General features: G+C 45.0%; 1 protein-coding gene across 2 annotated transcripts in view; it reads left to right on the forward strand.

Annotated features, from left to right (window-relative positions):
- The window catches only part of LHFPL2 (LHFPL tetraspan subfamily member 2), a 56,301-nt gene extending 40,142 nt beyond the window's left edge, over positions 1-16,159 (forward strand). The window contains exon 3 of one of the 2 annotated variants that reach the window (XM_017890441.1): positions 12,914-13,244. In XM_017890441.1, the coding sequence (XP_017745930.1) occupies positions 12,914-12,939 (26 nt within the window). In that variant the 3' untranslated portion in view covers positions 12,940-13,244. Of the gene's footprint in view, positions 1-12,913; positions 13,245-15,068 lie in introns of those variants that run through there. The other variant, XM_017890442.1, reaches the window with a different exon arrangement.
- The last annotated feature ends 433 nt before the right edge of the window (positions 16,160-16,592 follow it).

The following is a 16,592-nucleotide window of genomic DNA, read 5'->3' on the forward strand; positions in this document are numbered from 1 at the left end:
CCAGAAATGTTAAAGGTGGGTTTCAAGACTGAGTCATCATTTTCTTGTCAGAGAAATGTCCCTGCTTTATTCTCCTTGGACACAAGGTGCCTCAGGGGTGTGTGTGTATGTGTGTGTGTGTGTGTGTATGTATGCATGCATGCATGTGTATATCTTAAAACTTTTGCAGAGAAATGTTACTGAAGGCTTTTGAAGAGTCAAACATGTAGCTCAAGGGAAGCCAGCACACACAATTTATTAATCCTGTTGAAGAGCCCTGGTTGACCAGAGAGAAGGATTTCTGTTTACTATTCCCTCGCTCTGTTGTATTTGTACATCCTTGATGATTTCATGCCTTTATTATGGGCTTTATTGATTTGCTAGTATGTAGATGAGACTCCTGGTTTGTCATGTAGGGGTGCTTCTTATCCTGAGAAACTTGATGATCCCACTATCTTCCAGTAAACCAGTGGCCATTTACTGGAAGGGGTGGGACATCTTGGGCCGTAACACTAAACCTATCTTTGGCAGTCATTCAGAAGCAAAGCATAGTATCCTTCAAGACTATTTACATGCAGTTTATAATAAGGTGTTAGTTGAGTGAATTCCATCTCTGAATGTGGATTAGTCCAACACATTTTGGTACTCTCTTGTGCATCACATTAATGGCAAGGTGTTCATTATTGCACAAAGATTAGTATGGCTCTCCGGTATTCCAGCACTCCAGTGAGTTTTTTTTCTTTTTTCTTTTCTTTCTTTTTTTTTTTTTTTTTTGAGACGGAGTCTTGCTCTGTCGCCCAGGCTGGAGTGCAGTGGCCAGATCTCAGCTCACTGCAAGCTCCGCCTCCCGGGTTTACGCCATTCTCCTGCCTCAGCCTCCCAAGTAGCTGGGAGTACAGGAGCCCACCACCTCGCCTGGCTAGTTTTTTGTATTTTTTAGTAGAGACGGGGTTTTCACAGTGTTAGCCAGGATGGTCTCGATCTCCTGACCTCATGATCCGCCCGTCTTGGCCTCCCAAAGTGCTGGGATTACAGGCTTGAGCCACTGCACCCAGCCTCTTTTCTTTTTTTTTTTTTTAAGACGGATTCTCACTCTGTTGCCCAGGTGGGAATGCGATGGCATGATTTGGCTCACTGAAACCTCCCCCTCCCAGTTTCAAGCGATTCTCCTGCCTCAGCCTCCCAAGTTCCTGGGATGACAGGCGCCCGCCACAATGCCCAGCTAATTTTTGTATTTTTAGTATTGACAGGGTTTCATCATGTTGGCCAGTCTGGTCTCAAACTCCTGACCTCAAGTGATCCACCCGCCTCCGCCCCCAAAGTGCTGGGATTACAGGTGTGAGCCACTGTGCCTGGCCTCCAATGAGAGTTTTTTCTTACTTTTCTGTCTGCACAAGGCCTCTGGGAGGAGGGTTGAGGAGAAAGACGTGGGAGCACTCCTGAGGGCTGGTGCTGATCTTCTGCCTCTTTCCAGTCTAGAAGCTTTAACTTCCTCCTTACTCCTGTTACTTATGCAGCATCTCAAAAATTCTGAAATTACTCACAATTTTAAATTGGCAGGAGGCAGAGATTCCTGCATAGTTTGACTGCTGTCTAGGAGCCACTGATCTAAGTGCTGAAATACAGGAAATAACTGGTTTCTTTTCACTGTCCAGCCTAGCATCACCCTTCAGAGAAGAAATCATGAAAAAGAGGGACTGAGCTATACTTCTCATTTTTGGGGGGTCACACCTGCAAGGGATACTCAGTGGGCGTTTTCTCCCCTATTGGAGGTCTCATCATGCACTTCAAGCCAGTGTAAGGGGCGCTGTGGTTCTTGAATCCGTGGCTGAGGACGTTGCCACGCTGGCATCAGAAAGGGCTGGCTTGCTTTCTCCCGTTGGCCAATCTGTGATAGCCTCTGGTCAGCCCCGGCCTCAGCAAGGACTTGCTGCAGCTGTGAGCATCAGCCTCTTCTCTCCCTATGCCCCGTCTCCCTCAGCCCTGGATCTCTTCAACACCGAAACAAATGATGAGAAAGGAGCCTGTTGCCAGAGCAACAAAAAGATTCTTTAGAAATACACTCAGGCTGTGTTTGTTCTTACACCTTACATTTTGGCAAAATGTGACTGGATGAAAATGATCGTAAGCATATTATTTTGCTATACCTAATTTTAAGATATAAATAGGCCACAGGCTTGTGTAGCCTTCACTGTCTATAAAAAACACAGCACAATTAATCAAAATCTTGATATTCCGAGTTTAGAAATTGGGTGTGAAAGAATCTGCTACTTCAGTGGAAATCCCAAACTCTGGGCTAACTTAAACAGTAATGAAATATAACTATTGCCTGTTACGTGAATCCAGATAGCAGGATCTGCCTTCAGGGCCTGGCCTGATGGTGGACATCCGGCTGATACTTTCTAAATACTGTGCACGTGTCCTTGATGTTCAGCACTCATGCAGTAATGAGGGGTCAAGCCTCACCTGAATGTGCCTTTGAAACAGGGACCAATTTGCCTCACTTTTCTGAGCCATAGTTTTCTCACTTGTAAAATGGATATAACAATAGTTTATACCTCAGGACTGTTTTGAGGATTAAGTTAGATACTATATGAGAAAGGCTTAAGCATAGTGCTTAACACACAGTAAATAATAAATGGTAGCTGTAGAATCATTATCAAAGTATTTCTGCTTTCTTGGCAAGTTTTAGTTTATTATTTGTTTCCCGATTTGTTGCATTCTAAGGAACAGGGATATCTTGTAGCTTTTAGAATTGACCTTATTCTGTTCAAATCAAACACAAATACAGTGTGTAGGGTCCTTCCCTGTTCTTAAGAGCCTGCCTGTGTTGGAGCTCAGGGCACACAGCAGTCCTGTGGCTTTGGTGTAACCAGGGGTGTCCTCAGATCATTTTTTTAAAAAGCAGGAGAGAGCAGTCAAATTGACAGGAAAACAAAGAGCTCCTTCCTCCCACTCCCCTTCCCCTGACATGCACATTTTCCATTCCTTTGCCTTCTGGAGGCAGCTTCTAGCCATTGAATGTTGATTCCAGGTGGCTTCCCAGAGCCTCCTGGCGGAGTAAACCACAGGCTGATTGGTCTTCAGAGGTGAGAACTTGTCCAAGGACTTGGCAGAGCCAGCAACACACATCGGTTCGCATCCCTTTGGGATTCATTACAAAAGCCGGGTGATCAGCCAGCAGGGTTGGCTTTTTGCCGGCTGTCTTCCTTAGGTCGTGACCTGGATATAATCCATCGTGAAACCGTAGAATGCAAAGATCCAGGTTTTCCATGACAACATCAAGCAGTTTGTTTTTGGAAATGCGTGTAGGGTTCTCTTAGAAGTCCATGGAATCCCCAGTGACTCAGATTTGGGACTGAAGCCATTAAACTGAGCTCAGGATTTGGCTCACTTGTGCTGGCTGGGCCTATTCCACAGGGACCGCCATGAGCATGAGCCACCGGCCAGCTGCCTGCTATCTTCCAGTCTTCCCTTTATGCTGGGCTGGCTCTCACACTCTCTACCCCCTCCAGCCCTCTGTCTGCATGGGTCTCAGTCCAGCAGGACAGCCTTAGCAAGCTGCCCCACCAGTCTGACCAGATAGATTGCCCTGGGGCTGAACCCTGCCTCTGCAGGGCTGGGGTGAAGGGTGTGGTCGTGGGAATGGCGCTGGCAGTGGCGGTGAAGGGCCTGGTGTGTGCAGGCTCAGCCTTCTTGGAAGTGAGCGATGATTGAGAGTGAAAGAGGACAACATGAAAAAAAGCAATAAAAGGAAAAGCTGGGACAGACAAGTGGAGATTTTGCCTTTGCCGCTTATAGAATTGCTTTTGTCATAAATCTGATGGGTGGAAGTATGGGCGAGCATATGAAATGCAGCTGATCACTCTCCAGGACTTGGTATTCTTACTGCTTTTTACACAGGGTAAAAAATTACCTTAAGCAGCAAGGTTATGACCATAGCCCAACCCCATGACTGTTCTCATGCCCTACTTATTCACTCCCAGGCCCAAAAGACAAGGTCAGCCACTGAGAGGAGAGAAATCAGAACAAGGGATTGCGAAGCATAGGGAGAGGGATGGAGATGCTTGGCGCACATGGAGCCCTGCCTCAGAATTTTACTCCTGAAAAAGTCACTGGGCTTTCTCTGGGGTGGTGTGACCTTGGTTGCCCACCTTCAGAACACCCTCAAAGAGGCATGGGGAGAGTAGAAGGAACAGCCCTTCCTTTTCTTCCTGGTGAGCATAAGGCCCTGAAGACCTCTGGCTGCCAAAGGGAGGCTCTTGGTTTCTGGCTCTCCAGACAGACGATGCTCCACCAGAAGTCAGGTCTAACAGTTCCATGTCTGAATCAGTTTAACCATACCACTGATAGGACGCATTTCCTAATTCATCAGCCTTTAGTAGTCCCTTGGTAAAAAGGTAAAACAAATGCAGACATGCTGTGAGAAGGTAGGTCAGAATTCAGTTTCGGTCCTAGGCACTTTTATTGGGTGCCTGCTATGTGCAGAGACCTGTAGATGCAGGTCTACAACTTCCTGAGTTCTGCTCCCAGGCTGTATTAGAGAGTCATCAGTTCATAAACTGTACCATAGAGAAGCAAAAGAAATATAAAATAAATAATATATAAAGGGAATGAAGAATTCAACCATATCATTAAATTAAAAAATGACTGCTGAAAAGCAAGTGGGCCAAGCAGGTATTAATTTAGTAAATCTAGAGACGGGAACCTGTTTTTGTTGTTGTTGTTGTTTTGGTTTTTTTTGAGACGGAGTTTCACTCTTATTGCCCAGGCTGGAGTGCAATGGCTTGATTTTGGCTCACTGCAATCTCTGCCTCCCGGGTTCAAGCGATTCTCCTGTCTCAGCCTCTGAGTAGCTGGGATTACAGGCACCTGCCACGATACCTGGCTAATTTTTGGTATTTTTAGTAGAGATGGGATTTCACCGTGTTGGCCAGGCTGGTCTCGAACTCCTGACCTCAGGTGATCCACCTGCCTCGGCCTCCCAAAGTGCTGGGATTACAGACATGAGCCACCGCACCTGGCCAAGACGGGGACTTGTTTTTAAAGAATGAGTTGGAAAGTCTGGAAGTAAATTGCAAACTCTCTTAAAATTCTGATACAGCAGTTGATATGCAAATAAAATGTGAAAGTGGTTTGCCATGGCAACTACTTAATTGTAGACATAAATTATCACAGAGCCATGGATGATCTATGTTCAAATGACATTAACAAATAATCATTTAAGCATGGCTCTGAATATTTACATGAGCAGTTCCGGCACTCTGTTTTAGGGGCTTAATGCAAAGGTGGTATTCTTTTAAGCTATAAAGCCACTTCAAAAATAATTTGCATCTGCTATGAAGAACTGTCCTACAGCACAGTCAGCCACATTTATGAGCTCATTTATTGTAGATGGTCTTCCCAGTAGCTTTATTAAATGGCCAGCAACTTTTTTCTTTTAAAGACAGCCAGCTGTACAGATTAAAACTACACATATGGAGAAAGTGAAGCCAATATTAAAATGCTTTAAGAATCAGTACAAATACGTGTCCACAACTCTTAAGTAATTTCAACTCAAAATGTAGAGTGGCTGTGTGTTCAGAGTAACAGAGGCCAAGTTCAGGGATCTGGTGTTGAAAAGACAGCGCCTGGTTTGTTGTAGTAGGAATTATTTAACATTATCTGCACCCAAAGACCTCAACAGGCAAGAAATTTAGTTGTCCTAGAAATTCCATACCTTAGTAACTATGTTTTTTCAAAGTGCGTTTTACTCTGTTACACACTACATTTTGCAGCTTATTTATTTTAGTAACTTGTTTTGAATTATCAGTGTATTTTGATTATAGTCAAGCAGGAGCTCTGTCTTTTGTAATCCTGCCTGTCTGATGAATAACTTACAGAGAATGTATTTCATAAAGTTCTTCCAGTTGCATATAAGCCAGTTAACAAACAGCTTCTCACCCGGAATGTGAAGTAAGGCTTCATCACTAACTGACGGGAAGGAATCATCTGGCTAGATGAGTTTGTTGAGATGTATTTCAACAGTTCTAGAGTTAAGGCTTTAAAAACTGCTAGCGGAAGTGATTTGCTTTTAAACAGGAATTATTGCTGAGAAAGAGGGAGGCTTCAACAATGGAGAAACTGCATCTTCTAGATTGTTTCTCCACATATCCTAAGGACATCAGACAATTTTTAATTGATGGCCATTAATTACTTATAACAGAAACTTCCTTTGGGGACCTTGGTTGTCAGATCTTTTTACGACAACTGTGCTCTGATTGTCTTCTAAAGAATTCTATTTATGTTCATCTGTCATCTTCTCTCCACCCTGGAGAGTGTTTTTCTTGCCAACTACAATATCATGGGAGTATTTTTAGTAGAAAATGGATATCCTACTAGATTTCTCTGGGGAAACAGCAAAAGCATTAATGCAAGCTTCTTTGTTTTTAATTGACAACTTGAAAATAACCAGTTCCTTCCCTTTTTCTCTTGCTTGTCTCTGAAAATCTTACTGGTTAAACCTTCTAATATTATTGATCATGTACTAAAATAACATGTAGATATCTGCTCTCAAAGATGCTGTAGTCATTCACAAAAACCCTTTTATTGCCAGGAAACCCTTTGACTTCCTGTTCCTGATCTAGCCCCTGGAACTAAATGAGTTACTAAATGTCGACATTAAGCCGGTTTAGCTTGTCCACAAACTCTTGAAACTTTAAAATGAGATGGAGTAAGCCACATAGGCTCATGCCTGTGGTCCTAGCTACTCGGGCAGGAGGATCACTTGAGTTTGGGACTGTAGTGCAATATGATCACACCTGTGAATAGCCACTGCATACTAGCCTGGACAACATAGTGAGACCTCGTCTCTTAAAACTTAAAACACAAAATGAGATGCAACAAAAACAAGTTTGGACCTAGACTCCAAAGAGACTCAGAGCCTCCTTACCCTGTATCTTGATACTTGCACAGTAAATAAGTAGGCTTCTTAGAAAGGTGTCCACATCTTAACACAGGTACCCTCTGCACACCCCCATCTCTTACCTGGCAGAAGGGCCCTCAGCCAGAAGTTGCTTCCTTTGAACGAGTGCTAGTCCACTCTGTGCTAAGGCTTTTCCCATTTCACAGCAAAATCAAGGGAGTTTGGTAAGTGTAGTAACATTTCATCAAGCCGAATGTATTCGCTTCAAAGAACTGTCCTTTATTTTCCGATTACATCCTTCACCCTTCTTCCATTAAGATATTCTTTTTATGAAATGATGAGAGGAGACAATAAAGGCTATCTTCAATGTCCTTATTGGCAAAATAAAAAATGTTGACCTCCCAACAGTTTTTCTGGACTGTCAAGTCCAGGAAGTGTAAGAACCACTGTTTCAGAATATAAGGAAGCCCCACAAGGGTGCGACGTGTCTTTTCAGTTCTACCTCTGGTGTTCAGAGTGGAACCCACTTCGTGCATAGTAGATGCTCAGTAAATTCATGTTCGCTGACAGAGGCACATATCTGTGGAACTGCTCATTAGTCTCTTCTAGCCCCAGCTGTAAATTTACAGGCATTTGGATTTAACGATTGTCATTAAGTCTCAATTTTGACATAGACCCACAGCCCTCCTAGACAGTTATGGCATAAATAACTGATGAGCCATCATTTGAAGAATCACCAGAACTGGTCATCACTGAAATCAAATTTTACTTGGGCTTTGAACAAGTTTTCATTGAAAAACCTGAATGGGCAAAGGTATAGATTAACCAAAAGTGGTCACGATTGGGCAGAAATTCGTGATTCATGTTATAACTCCTACTTTGTTATATTACTTTTATTTAGAAATACTGTTTAAGTGCCCCAGACTCTGAGTGGCTAATTGAAGTTTTGGTACTGAAGATAGCAGCCCATCTGGCATCTGAGGAAGACAAGCAGGCTTGAATACCTTTGCTAATTTCCTTTGGGCTTGTAGGGTACAGAACCAGAACTCTTCCTGGGTGGAAGGAAGAGATCTTGCCTCCCCCCAACCCTCTGGTGTTTACAGGTGTTCTAAGCAAGCTTTCACGAGAGCCAGATGCCTGAGATGACGAGCAGCTTCCCCTGCACGCAGACATAGGAATAAGCAGATCCCTCAATGCCATGGGTGTAACTAACACCCCCTGGATCACAGATAGTGGTGCAAGGATTCAGGGGTGAGGAGGCAGTCAGGCAAGACAAAGATCATCAGCTCTGTGAACTGAGAAAGGCTGCTTGGAGGAGGCGAGATGGCTGAACAGTGGCCTGACCTACTGGAGGAGGGATGTGGGACTGAGATGCTCATTGCCCGATTTTGTCTAATTGGCTACATATGGCTTTCTTGGATGTGTTTTTTATGGATCATTTTGTGGATGGCATTATTTTTCTGAGTGGATCTGTAATTTCAGATGGTTCCCAAGCATACAAGATCTGAGCAAAAACTAAGTTGTCAGTTGATTATACTGCTTAGATCTTTTTTTTTTTCCCCTTCTGGTCCAGTGGGTTTGGTGCTGTTTGCAGTTTTCTGCTCACACAGGTGTTCCACATTCTGTACAAGGTTCACATCATAGTGAACCTTAAATTGTTCTGACCTGTTCACTAGGCTTCTTTCTAGAAGTTGGTTGGACCAAGGGCAGCCATTCCAAAGTGGCATCTAATGCTTCCATAAGGTTGGTGACACTCAGATCAAATGGAAGAGATAGTGGAGATGGAATGTCTTTATCTTGCTGTTGTTTTGCAATAGGATTAGCAAGTCAACCTGCTTGACATTAGGCAACCTTTGTTTTGGTGCAGTCTTCCCCCCTCCATAACCCCTCACGGCACTCCTGTGGTTTCTCACTTGATAATGGTTCCTTATCACCTGCTCTCTAATCCTCGTAGATATGACTAAGTCAGCTTTTGAGTGCGTATCAGTCTCCCCGCTTCAGCTGGACAAATGTTTTTGTCTTGGAAGTTAGTCTCTGGTCTGCAGTAAAACAGCAGTCTAGGATAAAGCTCAGGAAGTGGACTCTGGAGCCACATTCTCTATTTTTGAGCTCCCTGTCCTGCCGTTAACTGTGTAACCCTACTTAGCCCTTCTGTGCCTCAGTTTCCTCATCTGTCAAATGATACTAATATCAACCTCATAGGATTGCTATCAGGACTGCATGAGTTATAGTTAAAGTGCTTAACCAATGTCTAGCACAGGGTGCTCGACAAGGATGAAATGCTGCCATTGTTAGTGTAAATGATCTTCATGATTATTAAAGGATTCTAATCACCTTTACAAACTTCCAACAAGAGTTAAAGTATTCATTGTGAATGTATATTATAAATTTGGGGGAAGGTGTTTATATTTCACCTCCATTTCATCTTTACTTGGAATCTATCATTTTTACTATAGAAGACCTTTCCAGAAGGTTCTTCCAAAGAAATGATGCTTAGAAAGGAAATGGGCATCAGAAATGGCATGTGAAGCCGGTCGACACTGCCATATGTGTAGAGGACTGCGTAAGAGGCACTGAGTGTAGCTGGGGATAGGGCTGGAGTCGTAGAAACTGAGGAATAGGAACACTCCTTACCACTGTCAGCGCGTTTCCAGTGGAATTGCAGTTCAGGCCTCCAGCCTGTCTTGGAACCAGTGCTTTTTATAATGGGACAAGTGCATCTGTGTCACAGTAAGACTTCTGTTTTTTTTACTGGATAGTTTTCCAGATAGTTACCCACTTTTTATTATTTTTACCCATGAAATTCATTCTAAATTGTGTCATGTATTGTCTCTTTCTTCTGAAGTAGGGTGTCTCTTGTCTTGGTGAGTGAGGATCAGTACTGCAGAGTGTCTCCAGAGTCCCTGCACATGGGAAGTCTGCAGACTCACACTGTGGTCTTTGGAAGAGTGTATCTTAATGGCAAATTCAGTGGTGAGGGAACTGGATGTGGTCTGATACATGAGCCCTCCTCAAAGCACAGCCTTCAGACTGACAGTTTGCCTTGGGATATTGTAAAAGAGAAAATGTCTCCACTTAACAACAGTTGGTGGCCTACAAATAACTGTTAGGGGCTGCCAGAATGACTTCCGACTATCAGCATGGAAGATGACTCGGGGAAAGATTAAAAACGTAGACAGAAGAGAGAGGGAAGCACACAGATGAGCGTTAACCACACACAGCGATGCTGCTTATCACTCAGTCCCAGTTGTTGTACACTTGATCGAGACAGATGGCCTGACTTCTAAACATCTACTGGGAACAGGAAAACTCATCCCCTACCCTCAGAGGTTGATCTGCGATGCAGCCAAGAGGAGTGGGCGTTTTCCTGGGCTGCAGAACAGTTCTGCATCCTCTGCCCACAGTGCTGGTACCTTCACAGTGGTGTTTTCCGTTCTCCAGGCTCACACTGCTTCTAAGTACCACCCTGCCTCTTTCACAAGTGGCCGTGGATCACCTCATTCCCCCGCATATCTTTTGTCTTCTCTCACCTGTCCTTTCCCGTCCTTCTCCCGTGTGCTGCTCCTCTCCCGGCCAGTGCCTGGCCGGCTCTCACAGGTCAGCCACGGCCTGTCTTGGCAGCTGTCCATGCCGCAGCCAGGCCAGGCTGGAAGCAATTTCAGAGATCTGAGCCTAGACTCAGGCTGCTCTCTAGATACCTGAAAGTGTATTACATTTAATCAACTGACTATTTTTTTCTACGTGATTTCCTAACAACCAGCTATTTTCTGTAGCCAGGAAGGTTTTCAGTGCAGGCAGTTATGCAAAAGACCAGTCCTGTGGTTTGGTCTGCACATGTGTTTCAGTAGTAACTGTGTGGCTGGCGTTCTGTTGGCCAGAAGTGCAAAATGAAGCTTTTCCTTCAGCCATTTCAAAAACTTGTCAAGAACTTTCTACAATGGCTTCGTTTAAAAATGTAATATAATCACATCACCTTATCTTTTCATTCATCCATTCAATCAGTGAATATTTACTAAGCACCTATTACATGTCAGACCTTGTTCTAGGCAGTTGGGACACAACGAACAAACTGCACAAAGTTCCCTGTCCTCATGCAGTTTACATTCAAGCTAGCGGGGGCAGACAATAAACAAAATAAGTAAACTATATAGTATGTTAAAAGGTGGTGTGCAGTAGGGTAGAGGAGCCGGGAGAAGGTGTAGCCTGGGTAAGGGAGGCCGGGGTATGCTGGAATAGTGAGAGGGAATGTTGAAATAGGGTAGGATTTATTGAGAAGAGGAGATTTAACCACAGCCTTGAAGGAGATAGAGGAGTTAGCCATATGGGTATAGGAGAAAGCATTCCAGGCAAAGGGAACAGCTAGAATGAAGGCCCACAGGCTTTGTCGATAGAGTAACGTGGGATTTCTGAGAAAGGAGTCAAAGATGATACCAAGGTTTCCGACCTGCACATGTCTAAGAATTGACCTCTCATTTGCTGAGATGAGGTGGACAAAGTGAAGAATTGGTTTTGAGTGCGGAACAAAAATCAAGAGTCCTGGTTTGCACATAATTTTCAAGTGCCTTGCTAGACATCCCAGTGGAGGCCAAGCAGGCAGCTGGATATATATGCACATCTGGAGTTCAAAACTGGAAATGAAAACTCAGCTTGGGGTAGTACTTAAAGCCATGGGGCCAACTGCGATCAGGAGGGGAATGCAGATAGGGAGGAGGATGAAGGAGTGAACACTGGGCACCCCCGTGTTTAGACTGGAAAGGTAAAGAGGGAACAGGAAAGAACACCAAGAAGGAAAAGCCAGTGAGGCTTCCCATCTGGAGGCAGAGCACTGGCTGATTATCTTAAATTCGTATGAGAATAACTTTCCTGTCAGAGTTTGCCTTTATTCTAGTACCATCAGTACTTTATGAAGCTGTGCCCCTGAAGAGCCTGGAATGCTGTCTAAGCTGTGTCAGATGGAATACAGGAAGCAACTTAGTGGCTGGCCAGCCCTTGGGCATCATACTGTAGTGAGCTGTGCTGGGTCAGCGAAGGCTGCGGCTCAGACTTAGCTAGATTTCCTAGCCCTCTGAGTCACAGGGCAGACCACCACTAAACACTAGAGGGATTTTTTATTTTTTCAGAAAAATGTTATAAGAGAAATTGATGTTTAATAGTTAGATGGTCTTCTGCTGTGTTCCTAAATGGGCCAGTGGCTGGCTATTTGAAAGACAGAATATGAACTCTTGACTTAGTTGTGTGATACACCTAGCAGGTTTATCATTGAATGTTAAGGCAAATTGTGATGTCTCATTAGAATTAGTATCAATTCTAATTAACCTCTAACCTATAACCAATTTCCTAAAAAGTGTCACAAAGTGCGCTGGGTATGGGAGATACCAAAGCTTTTCTGCTTCAAGAGTCTGAGTCCCACTACGATACTGTTGTATCATCAGGGTTGAGAGTAATGCCCTCAGTAAACAGCTATTGAATAAATTTTTAAAAGTGAGAAAGAGCTCAAGAGGGACATCCGTAGGAGGTGGGAACACAACAAGAACAACCCTGTGGCAGGAAGTGGTGACAAACATTTCCCATGGAGGCAACATTTGCATTGGAATGAGGGAGAGTATGCCCAGATGCATGAGCATCCAAGGGGTCACTGTGAATAACAGGCCCCTGTCCGAGGAATGGTGATGTGTGTAGTGTGACCAGATTATTGACTATCACCAGCCTCTGAAACCCTACAGCATTCCACTCCTATAACTCAGCCGTGGCCACCCATAAATGGTCTGTGAAGGCAAGCACATGGCATGCACTCCGTGGACATGCTCGGGAACTTCCTAAGTGGGGCCCACGTTGATCAGAGGTACTTTACATCTGCTGTCAATTGTCTGCAGTGAACTGTCTCCGGAGATGTTCAGATATTTCATAGCTATGGAATATCTGTTTGATTTCGACTTAGTAAAGGTGCTGAGTGTTGGCTCTCTCGGTGGTGGCTTCTCCACAAATGGCTGGTAGTGGTAACAGGTGACCTTCTTTTGTTTCTGTTTTTAGAATTTCCTTTACAAGCTGAAGTCTAGTCTTTAATATTTAGTCTGCAAGCCTGTGTGACGGGGAAGTGCGAGTGTGGTGTCTAAAGACTCGCTTCTTCAGACAGTTACTCTGTGGAACAAGAGCCAGCCTGTAGTGCTCACTTTTCAGGCAGGAAAAATGGCCTTTTTCTGTACAGATGGTTGGTGACCCAAAAAGACAAGAAACCTTGAGTCCCATCCATTGGCCAGCAGGTAGTGAAGGAGGGTAGCAGTCATGACTGATGCGGAGGGTAGCCGGGAAAGGCTGTGAAACAGCCATGGAGCCTTGTCCCACTTCTTCACCAACTGAAAAGCTGTGGTTCAGACTGGGCTCCTCTGTTCCTAGCATCCCTCACCGTGAAAGACTGATGTGGTCGCCTTCAGACCCAGTGAAATACTGTGTTCAGCAATATGTAGCCTTCCCCAGACTGGGGGACTGGCAGGACTATGGAAATGCTTTTCTTCCCACCTATGGGATTTCATTAAAAGTATTTGATATCCCATTATTTGATTCCAGGGCAGTATTTTAAAAATATACCTAAGACATAAATTTGCGACTGGTCTGATCACAGTCAGTGCAAAATGTTGCTAGGAAATCAGGACTGTGACTTGGCTTTTTCTGGTATGTCTCCTGCGTTTGCATTGGGAACACAGTGATAAAACGTGGCCTCTGCCCTCACAGAGCCCCAGTCCGATTATTTGTGTTAAATGCAAACCACATGTTTAGATTCCCCAAAGAAACTCTGAAGATTCCTGCACAGGTAGATAAAACTTCTATGAGGAAAATATGAAAATGGCAGAGGGGTGTGGCAGGTGCTGCGTTGGGATGGCTGGTGCCCAGCGGATTGGGAGGGCCGGCACCAGCTATCCCAGTGCAATACTATGACCATTGGTGAGGTTGTCAAGGCTCTGTCTCCAGCTGGAGGTGGCACCTGTTGGGCAGTCCAAGTGACCGACCATCAGCTTTTCATTTTTTTCCTCTACAGATAAGGTTGAATCATGTGACCTGCCCATTGCCCGCAGATGCTAATGTCTTCTAACCTCCTTGGTACAATGAGGCTGTTAGAACACGGGGCTGAGGATGTCTTTTAAGGTTATGAAAATTGTTACCTTCTAGGGCACCATTCTGTCAAGTTGAGCCATGGCAGAGGTGACCAGCCCTCCGGGTGACTTATGGCTTCTTTCCATGGTGGCTGTGTTGTCTTTGGTGGCTGGCCAGTGTCATTCTCCCCACATTTCTTCTTCCTCCTAGCTGTGCTTGCTGCGACCCAGTCTTGAATCAGGTAGAGATGCCAGGCAGAAGAAAACAAATGCCCACAGCCCTAGTCCCTTCGTTTTTCCATTGCCCTTCACAACACACAAACACACCCCCAAAACAACAGTGCAGTGGGGCAAGGTGATGGCAGGGCCCCAGAGACTACCAGAGAGGGTGGCCTCACTTCAGGAACTGCTTTTTTCATAGCTGCAAAGGGAGAGCAGACGGACCATTTTCTGGCTCAGCTGTCATGTGAAACCCAGTCCAAATCATCCTTTACCTTCCATTTGGCCTCTGAACGTAACCTATGACCAAGCTGATAGTCCCTGAGTGTACTCCAAATTGAATACCAGAAAAACCATTCCAAGTCTCCAGCAAACTTCGTATCTGATACTGTATTCTCTTGCCTTAGTCTGATATGCCCACTGAAGAAGTTACTGATTTTAACTGTTTTATTAGTACCATCAAGCCCATTTGGAATTCAGGGCACAAGACTGCTTTTAAACCCCGGGGCTCACAGGCCTAGAACAGGATACATCAACCACCCAAAGGTCTCCATTTTCTTTCTTGCTGACACATTTCGTTCTTATTGACTGGTATCTCAGTTACTTTACTGATTTCCTCCATGGGCACTGTGGTTTAGAAATATTTTATTACAAAGCAAATTACACTGTCAATTTTTATTAACGGCTTACTGTGTGCCCAGCATTATTCTAAACACGGACATTAGAGCAGTAAACTAAATACACAAAAATCCCTGCCTCATGGAGCATAAAGTCTAGGATGGAGATGGATAATCATCAAATAATAGGTTGAGTTGTATGAAATGACAATTCTTGTAGGTAAACATTATCAACTACTGACAGTTTCTTGTGACTGCTAGGATGAAGTCTGCCTGAGGGATGCTTGTCAGGGCCCAGGAACTCCTGCTGAGGCTCAGCTCAGAAGCTGCTTTCGGCCTGAGAGCAGTGGAGAACCAGGGCCAGGCTGGTTTGCTTCCCACTGTGGACCTCGTTTGGGGAGGACTACATGTGACATTCACCACAGAGGGACACCTGAGTCACTGATCTTGCTGGGATTCCTTTGGTAGAAGAGGCTTTATATACATACCCAAAGAAATGATGTGATTAAAAATATATATATTTTTGCTTACCTGAAGGTCCAGTTTTCTCTTACACACTAGTCCATTTTACAGGTGAGGAATCACAGAGGGCAGAGCCTGGATTCAAACCCTATTCCATGGTCTTAAGTTATGTCAATAACAACTGTGATGGGTGCTGGGAGCAGAGGCCCGCCAGTCAGGGCAGAGTGGATAGTGGCAACTTCCTCCACTGCTCCATGGAGCCCTGGGCTAAGGTGCTCTTGCACCTGTCGGGGCTGGCTGCCCAGGTTGCAGTGTGTGGTTGGCACACTTCACACCCACGGGGCAGATATACCTCACCCACTTTGTATTACTCTCTCACATGGACTTTCCTGTGGGCTTATAAATATTCAAGCTGAGGCTTTCCACAGGCTCACAAGCATGGCACCCTTATGTGATTTAAACAATAGCAATAGTCTCCCTGCTGTCTTTATTCACAAACTGAGCCAGGAGCAGCCACAAGATTTGAAGATGGCCTGAAGCCCCTCAGCAGCCACACCTGAGGAATTAGAAAAGGGAGCACCTCAAGCCAATGAATGCTCCTGGCTGGGCTCAGCACGCCATGAAAAGGAGCCTGATGCTATCAAAAATAAGGATTGTATTAAGTGATGTAAAACTTGCCTGCCTCCCCAAAGAACCCAAGACAGCCAAATTAAGGTATTTCTTACACCCTACAATTAGCCAGAGCCTGGCACAAGGTGAGCCGGTATGTGACAGCAAACTCCATGCTTTGTCTTCTGTCCCTAATATATTAAAATGCGGGGGCACACCCAAGATGGCCAAATAGAAACAGCTCCAGCCTCCAGCTCCCAGTGTGAGCGACACAGAAGATGGGTGATTTCTGCATTTTCAACTGAGGTACCGGGTTCATGTCACTGGGGCGTGTCGGACAGTTGGCGCTGGTCCGTGGGTACAGCCCGACCAGCGAGACCTGAAGCAGGGCGAGGCATCGCCTTACCTGGGAAGCGCAAGGGGGAAGGGAATTCCTTTTCCTAGCCAAAGGAAATTGAGACACACAACGCCTGGAAAATCGGGTAACTCCCACCCTAATACTGCACTTTACCAAGGGTCTTAGCAAATGGCACACCAGGAGATTATATCCCACATCTGGCCCAGAGGGATGCACGCCCACAGAGCCTCCCTCATTGCTAGCACAGCAGTCTGAGATCTAACTGCAAGGTGGCAGCGAGGCTGGGGGAGGGGCATCCACCATTGCTAAGGCTTAAGTAGGTAAACCAAGCCGCCAGGAAGCTTGAATTGGGTGGA

The sequence above is a fragment of the Rhinopithecus bieti genome, unplaced genomic scaffold, assembly GCF_001698545.2.
Source record: "Rhinopithecus bieti isolate Rb0 unplaced genomic scaffold, ASM169854v2 scaffold_20538, whole genome shotgun sequence".
NCBI lineage: Eukaryota > Metazoa > Chordata > Mammalia > Primates > Cercopithecidae > Rhinopithecus > Rhinopithecus bieti.